At 45.4% G+C, this 26,418-nt stretch overlaps 1 protein-coding gene across 1 annotated transcript; it reads left to right on the forward strand.

Annotated features, from left to right (window-relative positions):
• The first annotated feature begins 3,624 nt into the window (after positions 1 to 3,624).
• Positions 3,625 to 26,016, forward strand: UBXN4 (UBX domain protein 4). Its single transcript, XM_018561805.1, has 13 exons — positions 3,625 to 3,799; positions 5,584 to 5,686; positions 7,563 to 7,591; positions 11,683 to 11,801; positions 15,045 to 15,207; positions 15,302 to 15,410; positions 17,028 to 17,082; positions 20,498 to 20,662; positions 20,869 to 20,996; positions 21,328 to 21,430; positions 22,477 to 22,608; positions 22,903 to 23,114; positions 25,691 to 26,016. Exons 1-13 carry the CDS (start codon positions 3,718 to 3,720, stop codon positions 25,824 to 25,826), a joined length of 1,536 nt encoding a protein of 511 aa, XP_018417307.1. The 5' UTR covers positions 3,625 to 3,717; the 3' UTR covers positions 25,827 to 26,016.
• The last annotated feature ends 402 nt before the right edge of the window (positions 26,017 to 26,418 follow it).

The following is a 26,418-nucleotide window of genomic DNA, read 5'->3' on the forward strand; positions in this document are numbered from 1 at the left end:
CCATCCTTAGGACCCGTTCACACCTGTTTCTGTGTGTTCACTTCAATGGCCCGCCTCCTGCCCCACTAAAAAGGGAGCCGGCCACAATGCAAGGCAGTGCATTGTGGCCGGCTCCCTTTTTAGTGGGGCAGGAGGGGGCGCAATGCGAGGCAGTGTGTTGTGGCCATAATCGGCCGGAACGCACTGCAACTGGTGTGAACGGGCACTTAGTTGCTCTCCTCCCCTATGGGCGCTGCCCTGTGTTCCCTCTGAGGACTGGTTCACACCCTAAAGAGTGCGTTTCAGAGCGTTCCACTGACGGCCGGTTCCCCGTGTTCAGGGGTGGGAGGGGGCGTGGTGGTGCATTGAAGTCAATGGCACTGTAGCCGAGCCCACCGCCGGCAGTGCGATCTCCGGCACCCAAACGCGTTGCACTGCATGCATGCACTATTTTTGCAGATCGCACTGGACCGGAACGCAGGCACTGATGTGCCACACACTCTGGTGCCGGCCATTGTACCGTGGGCGGGGTGGGGCGTGGCTGCGGCACCATGGACTTCAATGCACTGCCACGCCCTTCTCGCAGGAAGCCAGCAGTGATACAATGCGCTCCAGCAGCTGACCACTCTGGAACACACTGTTTATGTTGTGAACCTGGCCCTGACGCAGCGCAGCGTCCAGCGGGGAGGAGAGAAACTGACAGGAGGCCAAGTGGAAGAGAGCGCTGTCAGCCGTGTCACCGGGGACCGAGCTCTCTTCCTCCATTCCACCCGCTCAGCCTCCTGTGACAGCCAGCAGTCAGGATGGAGAGTCCGAGCTGATCGCTGACTGCTTGTAAATAATTGAGGACATGTTACACCTATGTCCTATATATAGCACATCTGCACGGATTACGCTAGTTTGCAGCTATTACTATACGTATTGCTATAGCCGCAAACGTGCGGAATCCGACCCTTGGACAATTTTGCGGGACACAGTTTTCTACTGTGCGGTCCCTGCAATAGTCCGAACAATGCGCATTAAAATGCATTGTTTGTTATGCTTAGAACGGTTCCGTCCGACAACCTCTCCTGTGTGAATGGAGCCTTATTCTACATTGCTGAGATTTGTAGTACTCTATAGCTGATGGTATTCTGCATTACTGTATAATGCATTGCTGGGATTTGCAGTCCTCTATAGCTGGTGGCATTATTCTGCATTGCTGGGATTTGCAGTCCTCTATAGCTGGTGGCATTATTCTGCATTGCTGGGATTTGCAGTCCTCTATAGCTGGTGGCATTATTCTGCATTGCTGGGATTTGCAGTCCTCTATAGCTGGTGGCATTATTCTGCATTGCTGGGATTTGCAGTCCTCTATAGCTGGTGGCATTATTCTGCATTGCTGGGATTTGCAGTCCTCTATAGCTGGTGGCATTATTCTGCATTGCTGGGATTTGCAGTCCTCTATAGCTGGTGGCATTATTCTGCATTGCTGGGATTTGCAGTCCTCTATAGCTGGTGGCATTATTCTGCATTGCTGGGATTTGCAGTCCTCTATAGCTGGTGGCATTATTCTGCATTGCTGGGATTTGCAGTCCTCTATAGCTGGTGGCATTATTCTGCATTGCTGGGATTTGCAGTCCTCTATAGCTGGTGGCATTATTCTGCATTGCTGGGATTTGCAGTCCTCTATAGCTGGTGGCATTATTCTGCATTGCTGGGATTTGCAGTCCTCTATAGCTGGTGGCATTATTCTGCATTGCTGGGATTTGCAGTCCTCTATAGCTGGTGGCATTATTCTGCATTGCTGGGATTTGCAGTCCTCTATAGCTGGTGGCATTATTCTGCATTGCTGGGATTTGCAGTCCTCTATAGCTGGTGGCATTATTCTGCATTGCTGGGATTTGCAGTCCTCTATAGCTGGTGGCATTATTCTGCATTGCTGGGATTTGCAGTCCTCTATAGCTGGTGGCATTATTCTGCATTGCTGGGATTTGCAGTCCTCTATAGCTGGTGGCATTATTCTGCATTGCTGGGATTTGCAGTCCTCTATAGCTGGTGGCATTATTCTGCATTGCTGGGATTTGCAGTCCTCTATAGCTGGTGGCATTATTCTGCATTGCTGGGATTTGCAGTCCTCTATAGCTGGTGGCATTATTCTGCATTGCTGGGATTTGCAGTCCTCTATAGCTGGTGGCATTATTCTGCATTGCTGGGATTTGCAGTCCTCTATAGCTGGTGGCATTATTCTGCATTGCTGGGATTTGCAGTCCTCTATAGCTGGTGGCATTATTCTGCATTGCTGGGATTTGCAGTCCTCTATAGCTGGTGGCATTATTCTGCATTGCTGGGATTTGCAGTCCTCTATAGCTGGTGGCATTATTCTGCATTGCTGGGATTTGCAGTCCTCTATAGCTGGTGGCATTATTCTGCATTGCTGGGATTTGCAGTCCTCTATAGCTGGTGGCATTATTCTGCATTGCTGGGATTTGCAGTCCTCTATAGCTGGTGGCATTATTCTGCATTGCTGGGATTTGCAGTCCTCTATAGCTGGTGGCATTATTCTGCATTGCTGGGATTTGCAGTCCTCTATAGCTGGTGGCATTATTCTGCATTGCTGGGATTTGCAGTCCTCTATAGCTGGTGGCATTATTCTGCATTGCTGGGATTTGCAGTCCTCTATAGCTGGTGGCATTATTCTGCATTGCTGGGATTTGCAGTCCTCTATAGCTGGTGGCATTATTCTGCATTGCTGGGATTTGCAGTCCTCTATAGCTGGTGGCATTATTCTGCATTGCTGGGATTTGCAGTCCTCTATAGCTGGTGGCATTATTCTGCATTGCTGGGATTTGCAGTCCTCTATAGCTGGTGGCATTATTCTGCATTGCTGGGATTTGCAGTCCTCTATAGCTGGTGGCATTATTCTGCATTGCTGGGATTTGCAGTCCTCTATAGCTGGTGGTATTCTGCATTGCTGTATAATGTATTGCCGGGATTTGTAGTCCTCTATAGCCGGTGCCATTTTGCATATTGCCATATAATGCATTGCTAAGATTTGTAGCCCTGTACAGCTTGGACTACCACGGGTGCAGAAGTTGCAGCTGTGACTGGGCCCCGGTGCACCCCACTGTCCTAAAATCATTAGTCTGTATTGTTTTAGAAAAACTGTCACATGACACTAAAACAAACAAAAAAAACCTTGGGGGGGGTGTCTATGCTAGAGAATTGACTCTGCATGGAGTAGTCACATTTTCTAGCACGTTCAAAGAATAATTTTAAGTTGGTGACAGGTTCTCTTCAACTTGCCTAGTAGACCTGGTCCAGGTGACGGGAAAAGGCCGATATTGGGTTTTCTCCAGCGTTCGAGTGTCTTGTGCTGTGACGGTGACAACGTTGACTCTCCTCACACTGGCACACTACGTACATAATGTCAGGACAGGTCGACTGTCCTTACTGAAAGGCGAAAGGCCAACTGATCGCCTCAGAGCACACGTCACCAAGACAACGGCTGGGGGGCGTGCCCCTCGCAGGATTCCGCTCCGCCTCTACCTTTTCTTCAGGTATGGCTTTTTTCCTCGCTCCGCCCCCCTCTGGGCGTTCCGCCGACGTACTTTCTTTTGCACGATCGTTGGGATAGTACGCACGGCGTGATGACGTATCAGACGGCGAGTCCGTACTGTCCGCTTCGTCATCGCTGTGTGTCGGAGTGTCCGGACTGCTGTGACAGGAGCCGTGGAGGCAGGACGCCAGGCCGGGAACATGCTGTGGTTCCAGGGCTCCATCCCGGAGGCCATAGCCTCGGCCAAGGAGAAGCGCTCTGTCTTCGTCGTCTTTGTGGCGGGTGAGTAGAAGAGGGTAAAGGGGGGGAGCTCTACAGCTGCTGGGGGACTGAAAGTCTCAGCATGACCTGGCTTCCGGGTGTACTTCCGGCAGAGCTGGAGAGCCACAGGTGGTGCAGACTGCTATAGGGACTGATAGAAGAGACAGGGACTCTGTGTGTACAGGGACCGATAGAAGAGACCCGGGGACTGTGTGTGCAGTGACTGATAGAGGAGACGGGGGACTGTGTGTACAGGGACTGATGGAGGAGATGGGGGACTGTGTGTACATGGACCGATGGAGGAGAAGAGGGACTGTGTGTACAGGGACTAATGGAGGAGACGGGGGACTGTGTGTACAGGGACCGATGGAGGAGACGGGGATCGATCGGTGACTGGGTTACATTGTAGCAGCTGTTGTGTTTTTTATGCTTCCTGTCCCGTGTTGCAGATGTCTGGTCTGGATCTTCATCCGTCAGCTGATTGGTGGTTGCAGTGCGACGTTCATAGGCCTCGGCGCTCCATTTATAACCTTCCAGTCACATGAGCTCACTTCATCTGACTGTTTCACATGTACACACAGCCCGTGAAATATTTATAAACACCGAGAATGGAATTTTATCGAAACTGGAGCTGACTAAATCTGGAGCAGCCGTGCATGCCAACCAATCAGCGTCTGACTTTCATTTTCTAAGCTCAACTGCACGGAATGAAGAGAGAAGCTGATTGGTTGCTATGGGCAACTGATCCAGACTCCAGTCTTCATTAATTCCCCTCTAAAGGTAAGGTCCAACAATATGTGAAAGAGTGGACTTACCCTTTAAGCACCCCTGCCATTATTAGACCTACGTCACACTTGTAATCTTGTCTTTGGAAACAACTTGTCAGCAACAGTATCACCGGGGAGTTCACAGGAACTGCTCGCTTGCTTTTGCGTTGTCACTCCCTCACAGGCCGGATTATCGAGGTGTCGCCACCTTGCCTAAGAGGAAGATTTGCATCATTTGCATTGCAGGGGGCGACGTCTTGCTAATCTGGCCAGAGAGGGAACATCACTGTGGAAACAGGTGAGTAGTTTCTCCCCAGGTGAGTCACCTGTACACCAACAGGATCACCACACACATTACAATTTGACTATACAATGTGCCTGGAGTTCTTTGCGCATTGTGGCCGGCTCACTTTTTCGTGGGGCAGGCGGGCCATCGAAGTGAATGACACAGTGGCCACGCCCTCCGGCCGCTATGCCATCGGTCCGGTGCAATCAAAATAGTGCTTGCAGCATTTTGATTGCAGCGGACCACCGGCATAATGTGCCTTGCGATCCCGTGCGGCCAGAGTGTCATTCACTTCAATCCCTTCCTGCTCCATAAAAATGTGAGGCAGTGCCTTCTGGACAGAATCTGGCCGGAACGCACTGCATCTGCTGTGAACGGGCCCTTTAACCTCTTGCCGTCCGCCCGTAGTAAAAAAACGGACGGACGGCACTGCAGCATCTGCGGGTTGCCGTCTCCAGACACGTTGCCTAATGATAACACTGGACAAGTAAGATTTTGCTTCTTGAACACCTCTGGGTGTGTCTTATAGATTTTTGGCTGCTAATGGGGAAAATAAAGTGACATTTTACCAATCGCGTACTATTTATTTTTTTTGTAACCTTTCCCAGCTGCAGGTTGTACACAAGGCCTATATTCAGATAACTACTCCCTGTAGACTTGTGTCTCCGAGCTCACGTATACCCTATTATCATCCTTCCCAGGACTGGTATACATAGTATATTGCAGCCACTCATCATGTTGTCTACTTACAGGGGACGATGAACAGTCTGTGCAGATGGCTGAGAGCTGGGAAGATGAAGGTGTGACACAGGTCGCCTCCGAAGAATTTGTGGCTATTAAACTCGACAGTAAGAGGTTTGTGAACAAAATATTTACTTCTTTTCATCTTTAAAAGAGAACTAAAGCCGAACCTTGTCTTGGTCCTTTTGGGTCAAAGGAGTATGTTTACTAATGTCCTCCTGTGACCCAAACTCAATATATAGCTGGCTACCGCCCGTTGTATGCTGATGGCCCTTACAATTTGAGGATTCACCCCGCTGCCTGATTGACAGCTGTGTTGGCCTCTCCAGAGCCAGCTGTGCCCGCCCCCTCCCGTCTGTCCGTCCAATGAGTGCTGGAGGAACAGAGAGGGGAATCCCTGCATGGAGCCATGATTGACAGTCACCTCTCTTTGCAGGGACAAAATCGCGAGCGATCAGCGGTTTGTGATCGCTCAGCTCTCTATCTATAGAGCCGGCGTGTGGCAGCTTCAGTGTCGCACACCGGCTCTAAGTATTTGGAAGAGTACATTTTCCTCTCCCAATGCTTCTCCTTTTAACGTTAAGTGCAAAATTGACACTTCCAGGAGTGTCGGATAAAGAGCCCATAAGACCCCTGGAAGTTTTATTTTGCTGTAGGATTGTCACCAAGACCGCACTAGACCGCTGCGGCAGGCCCGGGTTTCTAGAAGTTCTACTATTGCAGATTCTCTGCCTGTTTTGTTAGCCTGCAGCATGGTAGATGGTGACAGGGTCTCTTTTAAATACGAGCCCAGCTCCATAGGAGACCTTTGCTATGGTTTCTAATGGCGGAATGTTTCAGATCTCTAAATAGAAACATTGTTTCAGCTGCTGAAGCCGGAATGGATTCTAGTAGATTAGCGGATCTCCTGTGGCAGATGCCTCCAGGAATTTGTGTTTGCCCTTCCAGTATTAAAGGAAGACTTTACTGGAGGCAATATGTAGGCTGCGTCTGGCGGCCGTCTCTGACCGAAATACTTGGCCAGCGACCTGGAACTAACGTAGCAAAGAAAGTCAACTCCGGATCTGCATGCTTGTTCTATGTCTGTGATTCCTACATTACTGAAGGTTTTGGATCATCAGGACAGCCAGACAACAGGCAATTCAAAGCCAGCGGGTCAGGGAGGCGGGCTGCTGCGGGTCAAGAAGGCGGGCCGCTGCGGGTCAGGGGGGAGGCCCTGCACACTGTGAGCTTATCACAACGTACATTAGAAGCTGCAGCAAGCCAGCTAGAGCCGCCGCATTTCCTGTCTGGAGGACGTTCAGCATCATCTAGCCCATTGTTAGGACACCGTGCCACCCCAGCTGTTTATAGCTACAAGTCCCATGAGGCATTGCAAGACTTTGACAGCCCCAGGCATGACTCCCAGGGGAAGAAGCTTAATGGGGTTTGTAGTTTCAGCACAGTTAGAGCGATGAGGTTGCTTACCCCTGATCTAGCCCTTTGCTCCCTAGCCTGGAGGCAGTCTTCCTAGGAACGCCCTTTCCTCTAGCCTGGCTTCCACCCATTAGGACATTGAAATATTTGCATAACGGCTCCCTAGAGATAGCCCATTGCTTGCTTCAGAGCAGTGGGGTCTTGGGAGGAGTACTGAGGCGCGGTGCTTTGATGTTTTCAGGAAGTTATGCACAGCACCCTTCCGGCTTCTCCCATCAGCCATGCTTTGTCTGCATTGCATAGAGAAGCACAGACTTGGTGATGACATTACTGGTCTAAAATAAGGTATGTAATGAAAACAGAAAACAATCCATTAGTGTGATATGGAGGAACGATGAATCAGGGAAGGTAATAAAAGATAGATATTAATCTAAATAAATATATTTACAGGCAAAAGTTCAATATATTTTGAATTTCCAACCCTAAGATGAGATTTTGAATAGACTTTACTGAGTGATCTGAACTTCTCTGCGTTTTTACTTATTATATGTCTTATCTGTTTTCTTCCTCACAGTGAAACCTGCCTCCAGTTCTCACAGATCTGTATCCTTTCACAGGAAGTATACTGTAATGAGAATTGCTACACTCGCCTTTTTGTATTTGATTTAATATTGTTCAGTTTTTGTTTTCATTCAACACCCAGCCAAGATTTCCAAAAACTGCAATAAAATTCAAATGCTGCCCCCCGGTCACTAAGGCCCCGTTCACATTGAGCGATTTACCGCGCGGTAATTCCCGCGATATCGCGGCTATTTACCGCGCGGTAATTCCCGCGATATCGCGCGATATCGCTCTTCAATGCATCTCAATGGGGCAAAGGGTCCTGCTGTCGCGGGTCGTGTGTCGCTTCAGCTGGACCCTTTTTGGAGCGGATTTTGCCGCAATTCTCGCTTGCTCAATGCAAGCATTTGCGCGATATCGCACAAATTGCTAATCGCGCAACTAACGCATCGCGCAATGTGAACGGGGCCTTAGACATCACAGGGAGTATTGTGTACATTGTCGGAACCCCCCCAGAAATCTCATTCCCGATCCTCCAACCTAAAGCTCACACTTCTAGTCCTTTTTTAATAGGCTTAACCCACTCCAAATGAAGAGACACACTTCCTGAAGGGTAGATTGTGTTTGCTGTATTTGTATATATGTTTGTTTTCTTTATACACTCCACAGACATTCTGGAAGGTCAATTGGCTCCGGTCAATTGGCTCTGTATGCGTGTGAGATAGGGACCTTGGATTGGGTGCAGGGACTGATGTGTGTTATTTATTTCAGGTATTTATATAGCGCCAACAACTTACGTAGCACTTTACATAGTTGCACATTCACGTCAGTCCCTACCCTCAAGGAGTTTACAATCTAAGGTCCCTATATCACATGCAAACATACAGGGCCACATTATAGACAGGAGCCAATTAACATGTCTTTGGAGTGTGGGAGGAAACCAGAGTACCTGGAGGAAACCCACGCAAGCACAGGGGGAACATGCAAACTCCTTGCAGATATGGTCGGGATTCGAACCGGGGACCCCCCAGCACTGCGAGGCAGAAGTGCTAACCACTACATCACTGTGCTACCCTATGAGTAGTATGTAAAGCTGTGCAAATTGTCAGCGCTACATAAATACCTGTAATATCAATATATAAATTTTCCTATGTAACAGCTGTTCAGAGATGATTGTCTCTCCTCTGATATTTGCAAGCTCTACTTCCTGCTCTGTAACTTGAACCTGCTGTTTACTTAGATGTAATACTGTTGTTTGAGGACAGTCGCAGACATGTCACCACTTAATAGGCTACTTCACCTTGTAATGGGTTTTGTTTTGGTTTTTTTCGTGAATTTGTTTTTAATCCATTAAGATTCTGGTTTACAATGCAAATTAGAATGCTGCCTTATGTTTTTTTTATACCCCGTTCACACCTGGCGGTTCTGCCGCACCGATCCGCCGACATGAATACATTGCTAACGGGGACAGTTCATGCAACTGCGCGGGTCTGCAGGATCAGAACCGCCCCCCGCCCAAACTGCTTCCTGCACTATTTTTTTGCCACGTGCAGTTTCCATACAGGTTTCAGTGGAACCACATCAGATCAGGGTGGTTTTGGGCGTTTTTTTTTTTAAATCCTATTTATTAGATTTTTTTCAACAGCACATAATAACAATTTACAATTAATAATATAATTTTACATCCACACACAGACAACCAACATTTAAAATACTGCTAGTCTCATTACTTGGTCTATATTTTAGCATCTACATTTCATAGTCAACCCCAAACAATCTTCAGATTATGTTTACCAGATCTTCAGTCAGCTACTCGCATGACCCACCTAACTTCATTGACACCCTTCTACCTCCCCATTTATACAGTGATATTTCTAACACTATGTTTAATATTTCATGTTGATTTCTATGCATTGGGTGTTCTACTACTTCTAGTGATTTTTAGCGCATTTTATTTATTTATAATGTGTTTTTCTCCCCTTTACCTTCACTTTAGAGTTGAATCTCTATTAAAGTGTTAATAGTGCATTAACTAATACTATAAATTAATTTAGTGATCTAAGTGGAGTCAGACCAGGCATAGAAAGCCATGGGGACCATATTTTCCAAAATTTCCCCAAACATCCTCTATGTATAAAGATCTTTCTTTCAATAATATTTGGTTAACCTGTATACACCACTCCTCTAATCTGAATGGCCTAGGAGACAACCATCTAAATGCAATCAATTTCCTTGCTATACCCAGCAATCTTGTTATAATGTCACCAATCCCCCGATCCTGTCCCTCTCCCTCGGTTTTGGGCGTTTTTAATTGCGTTTCATCACTGAAACACAATTTAAAAACTCCCACCACCTCCCTTGGGAGATCAGCGCGGTAACTGCACTGATCCGCAACCACCCTGTTGTGAATGGGCTCTTAAAAAGTATGCTTACCTTTTTGTCCCGTGGCTCCCCCTCTCAATGGATGTGCAGACCCAGTTCCTTATGAATGAGCACTCAGCTAGAACTGGGCTTGCTTTCTCTCACTTGCAGAACACCGGGCACAGCTAGTGCTCCGAAAGAAAGCGGACTGCGCGTGTGTGGTTACCAAGCGGCATTCTCCTAGCAAGTGCTCATTCATGAGAAACCGGGGCTGCGCATCCAATGGCCAATCTATCCTGCCATGTGGGTGGGACAGAGAGGTGGAGCCCACAGGAGAAGCCTAGGGGGAGATATACAAAAACATATTTTGATGTTCAGTTGGAAAGTCTTTAATAAAGGATGTACAACTAGCAAAACTATGCAAATCTGTCATCAAAGCAAACTCCTGTCACCCCCTATGCAGCAGCATTTAGACTGGGAGGGGACAGGGCAATGCTAGGAGCCAATCAGTGCTCTGTTACATGTACAGGAGGAGAGAGCAGAGCGAGAGTTGATAACTTATCTCTGTGTTACTGCTTTTCATTTGTCCTTTCACAGACGGGAAGGTGACACCACTGTATGCATTAATTCTAACAGAGGAAGTTGTCACCCTGCTGGCAGCCGTTTAGTGTAATAATAGGAAAAGCGGCTGGACAGAATTACTTTGGTGGATGAGGCAGCTGCTTGGCAGAGTACGGCTTTAATTGAAGGGGATTTCCCAATTGCAGATTGGACCCCTATGCAAGATTCCAATGTGTAGTACTATGGAGAGGTCCTGCAACTTACTTTTGTGCAGCCCAAGTGATTGCAATTGATGCAGCAACTCTTCCTTCCTTCCTTCCTTATATAATTGGCCTCCATGAAGAAGTATTTTTATAAAAGTTATAATTAAAATGTTAATTACCTTTTCTTTGTTTTTAATGCATATTGTACATTTTGTTCATTTTAAAGGAGAACTATGAGATGAGTGATTTCCACTCACCTCATAGTTCTAGCCGACCTGTGACAATGAGACTGTCACAGGTCGGCTCAGTAGATCGGGAGGTGAGCGAACACATAACGGGTTCGGTTACCTTCCGATCCTGTCACGGCTCTCTGCCTCTCTGGATTCCCCCCTCCCCGCTCCGATCTGCCAGCGCTGACTGGCGGAACGGACGGGGGAGGGGGCGGGTACAGCTGGCTCTGCCTCTAGATAGGCAGAGCCAGCTGTCACTCACACAGCTGGGCGGATCCCGTCATCTACGTCGGGATCCGCTCCGGCTGCGGCGTCTCAGTATACCGCAAGCTGTAGCTCGCGGTATACTGAGCTTAGGGTAACGGGAGGACGCTAGTTTGTGTCCTCCTGTTACCCTAAGGAGAACTATGGGGAAAAACACTGACCCCATAGTTCTCCTTTAAAGCTTTGAGACAGGACTGTCTGTACTTCCCTTTAGGAACCAGTCATACCATCGGAGGAAAATGACAACAGGAGAATGAAAGGAAATCTGATTGGCTGCTGTTAGCTAACAAAAGAGGACCGATTTACAAAATCTGCAGAAATTCCCGTAGCCACCATTTAGAATTATGCTTCCAAATGAAACATGGAATCTGATTGGCTGCTAATGGAAACAGTGACTGTTACAATGTCTAACAGTCACTAGAGACATTGATAAATGAGGACTATTATGGCATCGGAAAGGTTTTTGTGCACATCTTCACCTCATGTGATTTCTCCTTGACAAGCCTTGCTGTAGATCCTGTGGTGTGCGTCCCCGCCAGCTTCTTCATCGGTGACAGTGGAATCCCACTGGAGGTCATCGCTGGTGGTATCTCCGCAGAAGAGCTCGTAGGAAAGATCACAAAAGTGAAACAGGTGCTGATTGCTGGATGTATATCTGTTCTGTACTTTAGTTGTGGCTCAGGCAAGAATCCATGCCAAGGCCCCAAAGCCTTTTGTCCGCTTTCCCAGATTGCATGAAGTTTATTTATAGCTTTAATAATCTCGCTTCTCTTTTTGTAACCCGATATTTACCACACCGACCTTAAAGTGACACTAAAATTTTTTAAATGCATCCAAGTATCTTGACTATAAACAACAATGTATCTTATTTGTGTATCACTCGGCTGTAGATCCTCAAATCATCTCTGAATTGGTGCTGACACTGTCCTTCCTTCTGGAGGGCGGCTACTTATGGTCCCAAGGGGGGAATTAAGAGCATCATGGGCCTGGAGCAGAGGCAGCTCTCTAATTGGGCCGCTGCACGCTCCTCACTGGGGCCTTGCAGGGCCCCCCCCAGCAAGGAGCGAGCTGCTGCCTAATATGCCTGATTAGAGAGCCGCCAACACTTCTACCTCATTGTGTCCAGACCAGATTGCCAGCGGGCATATCGGGGTGATCCATGCCAGCTGGGCCTGGCGCTCCAGTAGCCTATATGTTTATCCGGCCCTGATGGTCCCTGTATGTGTTGTAACATGGTCACCGCTCCAAGATCACTCCCGGGAATCATATTTGTGTATCGCTCGGCTGTAGATACTTAAATCATCTCTAAATTGGTGCCGACACTGTCCTTCCTTCTGGAGGGGGGCTACTTTTGTTCCCCATGGTTCCTGGGTGTGTTGTAAAGTAGTCACCGCTCCAAGCTCACTCCCGTGATGGACTACAATCTCATGTTTAGTTTACTCATTTGTATTGAGATTGTAGCCCATCACAGGAGCGAGCTTGGAGCGGTGACTACTTTTACAACACACATCGGGACCATGGGGAACAAAAGTAGCCCCCCTCCAGAAGGAAGGACAGTGTCGGCACCAATTCAGAGATGATTTCAGGATCTACAGCCGAGTGATACACAAATAAGATACATTTCTGTTAATAGTTGAGGTACTTGAATGTATTTTGAAGATTCAACTCCTGAGTTTAATGTCACATTAAATTGGACCTTGAACCAAACACGCAATGCCTGCTTATTTACTTAGCCTTCCCTTTAATACCAGAACACTGCCATAAATGGGGGAACATTGTACCTGCTGATACCCTTTAAACATTTTCAAAAATTATCATTGCTTCCCTAATGTCGTACCCACCCCCTCCCAGTTTCTAGCTAATGGTTTATTGAGCACAATGGTTAACCAATAGCTGAGAAGGTTACCACGGACCACACTGTGGTCAGATGTATTAGATGCCACTTAGTCTTCTAAGATTTGTTACGATCAGTATGGACTTGGTTATTTTATGCATATTTTTTTGTAATGTACTTTACCACAAACTTTCACAGGTATTACCTGATTTCGGCTTGGTGCATAATGAAATCCTGTTTAATGCAGTTGCTGGCACTTTTCTATGTTATGTCATCATGAAAATGCAATTATTTGTAAAGCTAGCAAAGGTTGAGACTATTCCCAGGAGCCGGGCTTGCCAGCACATTTTACCAATTACAGCTAGAGCCTGACTTGCTTTCTAACCTTTTCCGTTGTTAATGAATGCAAATGTTTGCTGGCTCCTAGGCATAAAGCGTATCTAAACCCAAGAACAGAAATGTAATATACCAACTCACAGATGCGTTGCCAGCGTTAGTTTTCTTTCTTTTAATCTCACCTGTTGATCCTGTCAGTATTACACTTCTGTTCTACGGTGACAACTCTAAAGCTGGCCATACACTATGCAAAATTCACACAGTGGGTGCCGCTGTTGGCTCGCTTGCTGCCGGCATCTCTCAATCAGTTGATTGAAAAGAGACGGTCGGAAAATCTTAGTGCGAACAGAGCTGGCAGTCAATGAGCTGCCCGGCTCTGTTCGGGTATCCGGACATCAGCTGCTGTCCGAAAAAAGGATTACCAAGCGGGTTCCTCGATCAATATAAGCGTTGATGGAGGCATCTGTCCTATTTTTATTATTTTTATTTTTTCCCTTCAGCCCCTAGGTTGAAAGAAAAATATAGCACAGTGTATAAAAATCACAGCAGCATGCGGATCTGCATGCTGATTTAAAAATCTTTTTACATTCATTAAACATATTTTTAATTTCAAATTTAATAGTAAAAGCCGCGCTGTGTGAAAAACTGCAAAAGTGTCGGATATAGTAGATACTGACCTTAAAATGTGTTACAATGTGTAAAAAGGGCAAAACAAAGAAGAAACGCATGCATATAACATGCACCTCAGTGTAAATGCATTGCTACAAAATATCCATAATAAAAAATCAAATACAATAGATGTTAACTGTGAAACAATGTGCAATGAATAACAACTAGAAAAAAATGCATGTGTATAACATGCACTTCAGTGAAAATAATAAATGGTTAAAAATTGTCCATGATCCTGAATCCTCAATAGTCCATTAGGAAAATAGAAGATACAACATTGGATGTAAAATAATCTCAGTCTCCTGTGACCATCAACAGAGAAATCTTCTGGAATGCACCTCACCTTTAGCAGAGACCCACCAGGGTCTGTATGCGCTGTTCCTCTAATTCAAACCGGGTAGAGGAAGCACCTGATGCCGAACACCTCCCAGTGATTTCCTCCTCTCAGGTACAGACTCTCTTGCAGTCTCAGGAGATGAAAGCAGACAATTCATCCAAATGGCCCATGCATCAAATAAAAAGTGGAGACTCGTAGTGCAGATGTTTTTAAAAGGATACTAAACTTTATTAAAAAAGACACCCCTGATGATGTCACGCCCTTTGACGTAACGTTTAGTGTAGGGTGGAGTAGAGGAGCTGAGCGATTGCACACAGGGTCTGTGGCTGCTTACTAAAAACTTTACTTTTATGATATGCGTGTAGTATCCTTTTTTTAATAAAGTTTAGTATCCGCCCGAAGAATTGACCGGTGGACTTAATTGGACCGTCCGTCCGAAAGGGGCCCCAGTCTGCTTTTATGGAGGAGCAACGTTGTAACCCTAGGATTTGTAATACAGAACCCCCCCCATATCTCCATAACGTGTGTGTCATGAAAATAATGCTATTTTTGCCCAGAGATACACTAATACAGTTAAAAGGGTTTGTAAGTTGTATATAAGTGTAACTGTATTCTGCACTGTACCTGCCAGCTCTGAAGAGAATACAATAGATTTCTGTCCCATGATCTCATAGCTTCTGATCTTTCCATATCTCTGTAGATGCACACAGGAGACGGTGACGGGTTACCTACAAATCCACAACTGTCCACTAGCCCTCCGGTGACCTGCTCTGCTGAATCCTGCCCCGTACCACAGTGCCCTGCAGAGGATTTACAGCCTCCATCAGTGGAGACCCCCGGAGATTCTCCAGCTTCTTCCCCAGGTCTGAATCAGTACCTAGAGTCAGGATTCTGATGCAGAATCTGATGTTTTTTGATATATTTAATTGCATCATGTCCTCTCTGTTATCCTTGTAGTGCAAGATGACCATTCGCCCACGGAGCAAACAAAGGAACTTCAAGAAGAAGGGAATGCTGAGATAGCAGACTCCCAACCTGGAGAGGAAGTGACAGAAAAAGTGCAGAGGTCAGCACCATGCCTAAATATGTACAGTAAGGGGCCTAACTATTAAAAAGAAAAAAATGTGCTGCTTATGTTCGAATGTATCTGTATTCGTGCAAAAGTTGTGAATAATACCCTTGAGAATGTTTTTTTAATGTGAGAAATGTTAAGACACTGCTCTATACAGGAGTAGTACACTGAAACAAACATAACGGGCAGGTGGGAGGACAGCTACCTTGTGGGGTCGGCTAGGTGTGACTATTTACTGATAGGGCTATCATGGGTGCCAATGTCTAAGCAGCTATGGCAGCAGCTAGAGTGACAACACTAGTGGTTTCCCTGAAGAAATAAGCGGATTTTTCAAGCTCTGATTATAGCAGAAATAAGGTCCAACTACAAAATCACAAGTGATGTAGGCTGCCTTTATCATTAGAACCAATGGATAAGCACTTCATAATTTAAAGGTGGCAACACTCTTGTCCGTGACGAGAGGATGGCGGAGCTGGACGAGTAGCTTCCTAGCCGGCCGTTGTAATGAAACGGCCAGCCGGGAGCTTTAAATTCAAGCGATGGGGCGTCTCTAGAGACGCCCCATAGCTTGTATTAGCAGCAGCTGTCATTGCCGTTCCCAAGATCCACTGTGCCCGGTGCGGTCGGGACAGGCATGGCTGCTCTGTGACAGGAGATCAGAGAGTTGGTGCAATATCTCCTTCTGATCTCCTCTCCCGTCCCCGAATGCAGGAAGTGATGTATATTACATCACTTCCGCATTTTGTTGTCACTCTCCAGCTTCAGAAGCTGGTGAGGCAGATCTCTGCTTCCCTGGGGGTCCCTAGGTGACAGGGGTCTTGGGGACCTCGGATGTCCCCATAAAGTCTCCAATTTACATGACAGGTCATCACACGGGGCTTCTTAGCCCCCCCATGTGATAGCAATAAAGGGTAAAAAAAAAAAAAAAAGTAATAAAAAAAACGAAAGAAGCATTAAAAAAAACACTTTTTTTAAAAAGTCCCCCAGATACACTCGCAAGCATGCATATCACCGCGAACGTCTGAGTGAGAGCAATATTTCTCGGGCCATTAATCACTGATAACACTAAACTGATGAGCAGTAAAGGCGTTTAAAGCGTCGCCTATGGCCAATTATCGGTATGGTTGGTTTTTGTGATATTTTTTTTTCTCTTGCGAAGCGCATGCAATTTTAGGGCATGACATGCTTGGTGTTTTTTTACCCGACGTGACCCCGTCTTTTTATATTTTACCAAAAATATGGGTAAGAATAGTTGTTTTTTTAACATAACGTAGGAATTTTTTAAAAAAATGTACAGTACTATCTTCATTGTATAGTAAAAAATAACCCCCTCTCCCCCGGAGGTGATTATATACCTCCAAAATAAAGCTGTGTCCCCAAACACTTTTAACTTAAATTGCAAGGCTGTAGTCCGGTCATGCTAACTGGTGAGACACCCTAAAAATGTTCAAGCCCTGGCTATAATGGTAGATATGATCTTCTTTTTTTTTTACAGGGGTTGCCGAGTTTATCTTGAATCTACTTGATCTACAAACCTTCCATTTTATTCTGATGAATATGACCTGAGCATAGTTTTATAAGCTGTTTTTTTTTTTTTTTTTTTTTTTTTAGAGTATTGCAGAAGTTGGAACAGAAACAGGAGGAGAAAAAGAAAGGGGAACAGGAGGTAGAGGAATGTTATGTACAGATTGTTTAATTTTTTTCCATGTACCTCATTTTACTGCGCCTTTCTTTATCAATTCGTCACACTTACTGCAACTCAACTCTGTAATGGTAAAATCATATGCTCGGCTGTGTACAAAAAATGTAAATGTTCCTAAAAAAAGAACCCAACCCTTCTATAAACTAGTGCAAGCACAGCACTGATTGTATGGCAATGTTCATTTAACCCTTTGGGTAGTAAAGCCCACATATCAAGCCTTAGGCCTCATTCACACCCAGATGCAGTGTGTTCCGGCTCACTGTGTTGTGGAGCAGGAGAGGCCGTGGCGGTCCATTGAAGTGAATGGCACCGTAGCCACGCCCTCCGACCGCAATGTGATCTGCTGCACGGGATCGCAAGGCACGTTATGCCTGCGGTCCCTTCTGAACAAAATGCCGGGCCGGAACGCAACGCACTGTATCTGGTGTGAACGAGGCCTTAGGGCCGGTTTATTTCCTGTTAGAACTGCTTCCCGTGCACATAAGTAGGAAACTGGTTGATGCAACCGAGGAAGAAGTCTGTGTACCTGTCAGTGATCTCAGAAGCATCTTTCACTGACGTCATATGCAAGTGGTATCCACCTGAAAGCAATTTATTCATCAACAATAGCCTTGTGCCGAATCAAGGCATCTGATGCATGTGAATAGACCTTTGCTACTCATCTGGATCAGCCTCTTTTTTAGGAAGTTGCTCTATGCATAGCGAATACATTGCCGGTATAGGGTACAGTAAATCTCTTGGATATCTTTAGAGAGCTCCACTCCTTTTTTTTTTTTTTTTTTCTGTAAACAAAGCCTGGGTCACGCTCGGAGCGGTGACAATTTTAATGCACACATGGGGACCATGGGAAACAAAAGTAGCCCCCCTCCAGAAGGAAGGACAGCGTCGGCACCAATTCAGAGATGATTTGAGGATCTACAGCTAAGTGATACATAGTTGAGATACTTGATTGCATTTTTAAGTTTTAACTCCTGAGTTTAGTGTCACTTTAAGATGAACAGACTTACCGCCCACGTCTTAACTGCAGCAAAATGCTTAATAGCACGACACTGGAAACAAAAAAAACACATCACCTCCTTCACAAACAGACCTTATCAACCACATTAGGGAGATACAGTTGATGAAAATTCTGTCCACCGAGCACCCTAAAATTGATATGAAAGGAAAGCCCTGGAGTCGTATTACTCAAGACCTACTGTCTGATGGTGTATCATTCTGGTGTATAATTCTGCAGCCTGACATCCCCCTCTTCCTTACCTGTTGGCTCTCTTTTTTTTAATCTCTCCCTCTCTCTCCCTCTCCCATTACTCCCCCCACCCCCTTCATTCCCTACTTTTTTGTGGGTATTCCACAATCAGATGTTCTAATAAGGGATTTTATATATCATTTAAGGGCATGTTCCTCTTTAGGAAGTACCATCCTCTACATTACAAGGATTTTAACTGTTACGCCTCAGAGGGCTATTGCCATTTTCTATATGCAAGAATATCCCATTACATTACAATTATGCTGGGATCCGCCCAGCTGCGTGAGTGACAGCCGGCTCTGCCTATCTTGAGGCAGAGCCAGCTGTACCCGCCCCCTTCCCCATCCGTTCCGACAGTCAGCGCTGGAGGATCGGAGCGGGGAGGGCGGAATCCAGTCCCTCCCCTGTCACGGCTCTCGAAATATGCGCTTATGACACACGTTTCGTGCCGCACATTTTTACCCCGATTTGCGGTCCACGAACACACGCATCAAATGCGCGTTTACGAGGGCTATCTGGCTGTATCCCAATGGCTCTAAAATAAATTTTTAGACGTTTGCGGCGATATGTAACATGTGCGGCACAATAGGCGCAATCGTCTTCGCACGTAGGCGCACCCGACGCATATCTGTGTGTGTATGTGGGGTGCGGGGACTTTAAAAAAATGTTTTCTTTGTAAAAAAAATGTATGCTTTTTTTTATGATTCTTTTAATTTTTGTATTTATTTTTTATTTTTATTTTTTTACACACAACTTTATTGCTATTACATGGGGGCTAAGAGGCCCCCTATGGGATAGCCAATTTACATGACAGATCTTCTTTATGGAGACATCAGGGGTATTGAAGACCCCTAGGGGTTGATTTACTAACCTTATAAACACACCACGAACGTGTATACACCTCTGCAGTGTGTTCCCTCCCAGCATGATCTATGGGTGGAATCTAAACACCTTTGTAATGTGTACACACCCAGCAGGTGTGTTGTGCAAAGCCCTGAAGGAATTCCAAGGTGATGTTGGGTAAATTAGCTCTATGTTGTGTTGCTTGCGTTGATGAATGCAAGGAATGTAAATGCATGAGCTAACCATTTTTGTCTAAACTGTGAAGCAGCATTATATATGCATCATGTGCATGATTTTTCCATATATGGCATTAGTGGAAATATGCTTTTAGAGACTTTTTGGTTGATAAATACGTTTTGCTGTGTGAAAATCACACACACCTGGTGTGTGTGTGTGTGTTTAGGTTAGTAAATCACCCCCCTAATGTCACCTAGGGACCCCCAGAGAAGCTGATGAAGCAGAGATCGGCTTCATCAGCTTCTCTAGGCTGGAGAGTGACACTGAATGCAGGAAGTGATGTAATATACATCACTTCCTGCATTCAGGTACTGAGAGGAGATCAAAGGGAGTTCGTATACTGAACTCCCTTTTAACTAATGTCACAGAGCCGTGCCGCATCGGGCACAGCGGGACTGGCAACGGCAGTGACAGCTGCTAATACAAGCGATCGAGCGTCTCTAGAGACGCCCGATCGCTTGACTGTAAAGCTCCTGGCCGGCCGTGAAGCTGCTCGTCGGGCTCCACTGTCCTCTCGTCGTGGACGAGTGGATTTTTCAAGCCCTGCACACAGGGATACATTGGGATGCATTTTTAGTGCAGGAGCGTACAGATCAGGTCAGCACAGAAAACGGACATCGTGTGAAGGGCCTAAGGGCCTGTTCACACGACGTCAGTTTTCTGTGCTGACCTGATCCGTACACTCCTGCACTAAAAAGGTATCCTGTGTGTGTTATGGGCTACAGTTCTCACGTGCGCAGTCCGTTCAGGTTACGACAGAAAAATACTGCATGTCACATTTTGTACGGTCCGGAAACGCAAAACGCATCAAAAACGCACTGCAGCTAACATACTGACAGCCTCACTCCAGCTGTCAGTATGGAACGCATCAAAAACGCGGCAAAACACATAGCACCGCGTCTGCTGATCCGGACCTGAAACTTATGTGAACAGGCCCTTAAGGTTGTAGCATCTTAGTATTTCAGTGTTGGTGCTGCCAGTGGGATCCATGTTGATTTTTTTACAGTGCAGCTTTGTTGTATAAAGTCCTAATTGTGCTAAACGTTCTTGCAGAAGGAAATTAAACGAGAAATGGAGAGAAGGAAGTCGGGCAAAGAGATGCTGGATTATAAGAGGAAGCATGAGGATGACCAGGCCAGGCGGGCGCTGGAGGAGAGGAATAAAGACAAGGCAGAGGAGAAAGCTGCCAGGGACCGCATCCGGCAACAGATCGCCCAGGTGAGCTCTCTTTATACATGTTGATTTAAAGGTGCAATAGCAACACAGACTACATGAACCCAAACTGTGAACTTTGTTCACATATCTAAAAAAAAACAACTTATTCTCAGCACCTGACCACATATTATATTGCAGCTGCATGAGGTTTTTGGAATTATGCTTTTATCATGGCTTTGGAGGTAAATCTGTATTTCCAATCTCAAAAGGATCGTGCTGACCGTGCTGCTCGCTATGCACAGAATAAGGAAGAACAAGATGCAATAAAAGCAGCAGAATTACAAGCAAGGCAGGCGGAGATGGAAGCCAGGAAGGAGGCAACACAGAAAGAGAAAAGGTAATGCACTTTCCTATTGCATGTCTTGTATGTAGCAGTGCTTGTATAACTGCCTGGCTGTTGTCTGCTCTTAGGTCTGCTCACTGTGTAACTGAGCTAATGCTTCCCATACAGGTAATTTAACACTGCAGGAAAAATATCACTTGGGGTAGATGGGGGTTAGAGTGCCATGTCCTACTGACTTGCTATATCCAATATCTGTTCAGACATGTGTGCTGTTCGTAGAGGGCTCCACTTGTAGCTTTGCCGTAAGCGAATTGGAGTACAATAGAGGGTGTCACAGAAGTTTGTATGTGTAAATGAGCCTAAGCATACTGTAATCTCTCCCCAGGACCATCGCCAGGATACAGTTCAGAGTTCCTGATGGATCTTCCTTCACAAACCAGTTCCCATCAGAAGCCCCCCTGGAAGAGGCACGGCAGTTTGCTGCACAGGTTTGTCTCCGATCCTTGTCATTAATTATGCAACATTAGCCCTTTTAAGCTGAGTGATTTGATCAGAATGATTCCTATTCACTGTGCTGAGGCAGCCTTGAAAACCCACACTCCTATCACCGAGCTTTGTTGACTACAGTCGTGGCCTGTCCTGGCACTATGGGCAATGGTAAACTCACTACATCTGTGAATATCCATGGCAGCAAGTAGGGATACACTGATACTTGCTGCCATGCTCGTACTTGCCCAAATGCTCCGATACGGACAGAGGAAAATTTCCTTTGACCAACAGTGTCGTAGGGGAACATGGAGCTGGCTTCCTGGGCAATCAGGAAGCCGGGTGGTGATTAATTACCCACCTCCCGGCTTCCTGATTGGCTGGGAGGCTGGCTCGATGCTGATTGGCAGGGAATCTGGCTTCCGAGCCAATCAGCATGGAGCAGGCTTCCCGGCAAATCGGGGAGGCGTGTTATTTCTTGCCGCCCGGCTTCCTGATTGGCTGGAAAGCCGGTTTCCTGGCCAATCACAATCGAGCCGGGCAATCAGGATGCCAGGCAGCATGTCTTTACATGCCACCCGGCTTCCTGATTGCCCGGGAAGCCGTTTTCATGCCAGCGGAAGCACCGGTATCGGCAAGTACCGAAAACAAAATATCGGTACTTGATACTGAAAAAGCGGTATCTGTGCATCCCGAGCAGCACGAAATGGCTTCAGGAAATGGGAGGCAATTTTAGAAAAGAGCCACATTAATGAGATGCATGTTGTACCTTTATGGTAACACGAGATGGCAGTGTGACCTCTGAATGGAATTCCTATATTTCTGCTACTGGAATACAGTTAAATGAGCAGTAGGCATTTGTCTGATTTATTAAAGGAAAAAAAAATGGTGGAAAGTATTGCCAAGTAATCACCCAATGACAGGTAACCCCACTGCAAGGGTTAAAATAATAATATCCGGATAGTCAGCTGTTTACATTGATCTTATTGGCTGATACAGTTGATTTAAATAGGTTGCAATAATCTTAAAGTATTGTTTCTACTTACAGAGAGTTGGGAGCACCTATGGTAATTTCTCCCTAGCCACCATGTTTCCCCGAAGGGAATTTACCAAAGAAGATTATGGGAAATCTTTTCTGTCTTTGGAACTGGCACCCAGCGCCTCTATAGTCCTCTTACCAGTAAGTCTACACCAAATTGTGTTCTAAGGAAAGGATGGTTGTACTGTATATAACTACATTCTCTCTATCTCCTCCTCATCTCTATCATCTCTCTCTGTTACCGAATTGTGATAAATAAATGAGTGTTATTAAACCAAGCGGCAGACAACTAACCAGAATTAGTTTCACAGATCGGACGTATCTCATCTGCAGTAAACTGAATGTTGGTTGGTTAATATTGATTATTTCCTGGTTTACATGACGGGCTATTATTCCGGTCTTACTGATAAACTGATTTATTGTTCTCTTTCGCAGGCTGGAAGACAAGCTCGGGCCGTAGTACAGTCATCAGATGTTGGTATCTGGGGGTTTCTGGGGACTCTGTTATACCCTCTCCTCTCAGTATGGCGGTTTATCAGCAATTTCCTGTTCAGTAGCCCACCTCCAGCACAGCACTCAGACAGGGCAGCACATCCCCAGCAGGAGAATACAAATCCCACATCGCCTAACAGTTCAGAGCCAAACAGGTAAGTGAAGAGTGAGTAAACTTTGTACACCACAACACAAGCAGGAGGGTTGTTGGATCTCTGCAAAGAGACCACTGCTTCCACACAGCAAGGGTCCTTCTCTGCAGCATGCTGGCAGGGTTTCTACTCGGGCTGTAGCTGGTTTCTTAAGAAAACAAACTGTAAGACTTTGCACTTTTGTGTATGCACCTGTAGAGTAGAGCGTCCCTTATCAGTGTATGTATCCCCATTTCCCTGCACACTATCCAGCCTCAAATTAAATAAAAATTACACTGACCCTTCGTGCAGTGGCATTGCAACTCTAATCTATGAGAGCCTCCATTTGGAGCATGAATTGGGTGCAGGTTTGCCGGGAGGCAGTCCATTCCTCCATAAAGGCACATGGACAAACCAGAAGCCCAGCACATCACAATGGTAGCTGAAGCCCCTAGTGTGTCCCCACACCAAATCCAACAAGTGAAACAAATGGCACACACACATCAATTCATAACTAGCTTTAAAGTAAGTTGCATATGGAAGGGCTTTACGCATTACAAACGCAAAAATTTCCCAGCACGCTTGCCAACCAGCCTGCCAAAAAATAAAATAAAAAACATAGTACACTATAAGGTTTAAAACAGAGTTTTTAGTTGCCACAATGCCTCGTCAATGCCCTTGTGTGTAGTGTGGTCCCAACTGTAATCTTTTGAGAGCCTCCATCTTAGAACATATTTTATAGCAAAGGATGAATTGGGTGCAGGTTTGCCAGGAGGAAATTCTTTCATTGCTTCTGATTGTCAGATATCAGACAAAATACAAAGTGAGAACAAATCTCCTCACTTCCTGTCTGTCCTAGCAGTGTTTGACAGAACAGGATGTTTGGAAAAATCTTCCCAGTAATAGCCCTCTAATGACAGGTTGCCATTTAATCTGATGACATCCAAACACTGCAACAACAGATTAGTTCCGAAGAACATAATAATATTATTCAGGATTTTTATGATGCGCAGCAAATGCTATCAGGAAAGTATATTAGAACTTCAACACTCTCTCCCCAAGGTATGGAGATAGAGAGAGGAGGATACTTGCTGTCCTAGGCTGACAATACTGTTCCTCCATAGGTACTACGGATGCACCGATACTGATACTAGTATCTGTGCCAATACCGAGTAAATGGGCGAGTACTCGTACTCTTCCCAAATGCTCCGATACCTTCTCCAATACCAAAACTTCTGGTCAGAGGAAGATTTCCTCTGGCCAGCAGTGCCGTAGGGGGATCATGGACTCAGATTCCCGTGCGATCAGAAAGCTGGGCAGCGAGTAATGACCCGCTTCCTTGCCAATCGGGAAGCTGGGAAGAAGCGAGCCGCCCGACTTCCTGATAGGCCGGGAAGTCGACCAGATGCTGATTGGCTGGGAATCCGGTTTCCAAAGCACAATAAAGCCAGCTAGACAACATGGAGCCAGCTTCCATGCCCGGGAAGCTGGCTCTATGCCAGAGGAAGCATCAGTATTGATGAGTACCGAAAGCAAAGTATAGGTACTCGATACAGAAAAACCGGTATCTGTGCATTTCTAATAGGTACAATGCAGTTATAAATACTATCATGTGCCGAGCTAAATAATAAAATCGCAAATCAATCGTGAACAGTGATGAAAACAATACAGCATAACATATTGGGCTCTAAATAACCACAAATCATGTTAACATATCAGACTCTATATAGCCACAAATCATGTGACAGTGGTGAAGAAAAAAATGAAATAACTCAGTCCTTGTGATATCAAGTCCAATATAGGAATATGTCAGAATGAAGTCCTAATAGGACAAAATAACATCCAAATCAAATGTCAGTGAACTGAAAAGTGATCATCAATCAGGAAGAATGCCCTGCAGACCGCAACCAGAAAATGATTCAATCCAGTTAGTGAGCGTTGTCACCCTAGGACAGGAAGTGTGTTACTGGCAGAATCGCCAGGTGAAAATACATTGTAACAAGGCTGAAATAAAACTATTGTAACAACCACATCTAAGCACTGATGAGCTGTAACATACTGTATTTTTGTTGTTGTTGAGAAAACAGTTTATTGTTTTACACATTTTAGGTACAAACACTGCATCCTATACGTACCCAAAAAAAACTGGGCACCAGTCATAGCAATGAAGTTAACAATCAGAAAACAACAAGGGAAAATGAAAAAGGGGAAAATGTAACACAGTACAGGTGGAGGGGAGCGTTTCCCAAGGTAGCTCACCTAGCGAGACAATGCATCATATTTACATACATGGTTAAGACTCGGTAATGAGAGAAAAATTATAAAAGGGGGGATTCAGTGGTGGGATGTGGGCCTGCCCATAGCCAGGTGACATAGCAATGACATAAACATATCAATGTCCCATAGAAAGGACTAACAAGTCTCTAAAATCTTATGCATCCGTATCTACTGCAGAGTCAGTCCATTCTAACCAGCTATCCCAGACTTTGTGAAACTTATCTGGGCATCCTCTGTGGACATATGTGTCTTGGTACAAAGGTAAGGTGTCATTAACCAGTTTGGTTTAGATGCACTATAATTTGTTTTCCATTGTTCCACAGGGAAGCAGTTCGAAGGAGAGTACTTGACAAACGGGCAGACGAATTCAAAAAAGAAGGCAAAATCTACAGGTTAAGGACGCAAGATGACGAAGATGAAAACAACACATGGAATGGAAATTCCACCCAACAGATGTAATAGAGTAGATGTTTATTTAGACTTTTCATTTGAGCCACTTTGCTGCGATTGGGGGTCCTTTATTTTAATCACCGTCATATGGCCATTTAATTACATAGCGATATGCATGACTTAGGATCCTTTTAACTCTTTTTAATTAAGGTTTGGTTCTTACAGACGCCGCTCACTATAATATATGCTTCTATGATAATAAATGATTGATTTTGGGTTTTTCTGTTTTTATTTTGGAGAAGCGCTCGGTTCCGCAGGACTTTTTTTTCTCTGAACCTTAATATTCAGCACATAACGGTCGCCGTTGGGTTTTTTGCAAGAATGTGTTTATTAATGATGAACACTATTCTACATAACTTATTTATATTGATTGGTTTTCTTTATCACTTCCTCTAGAACCCAGTCATTTCTCATAGTTTTCAATCGTCGGTTTTCAAACGTTGCCAATAAAAAGTTTTTCAACAAAAGTTGTGTCTTGGGGTTTGCGTTTTAAAAGTAAATCCATCACTTAATTTAACTGAGATTGAATGTGCTATGTGTATGTCTGGGCGCAGAAACAAAAACAACCTTTGCAGTACATCTCTGCAAAACATTAATTTGC

This window comes from Nanorana parkeri, unplaced genomic scaffold (genome assembly GCF_000935625.1).
Source record: "Nanorana parkeri isolate BGI_ZX_2015 unplaced genomic scaffold, ASM93562v1 scaffold545, whole genome shotgun sequence".
Lineage (NCBI taxonomy): Eukaryota > Metazoa > Chordata > Amphibia > Anura > Dicroglossidae > Nanorana > Nanorana parkeri.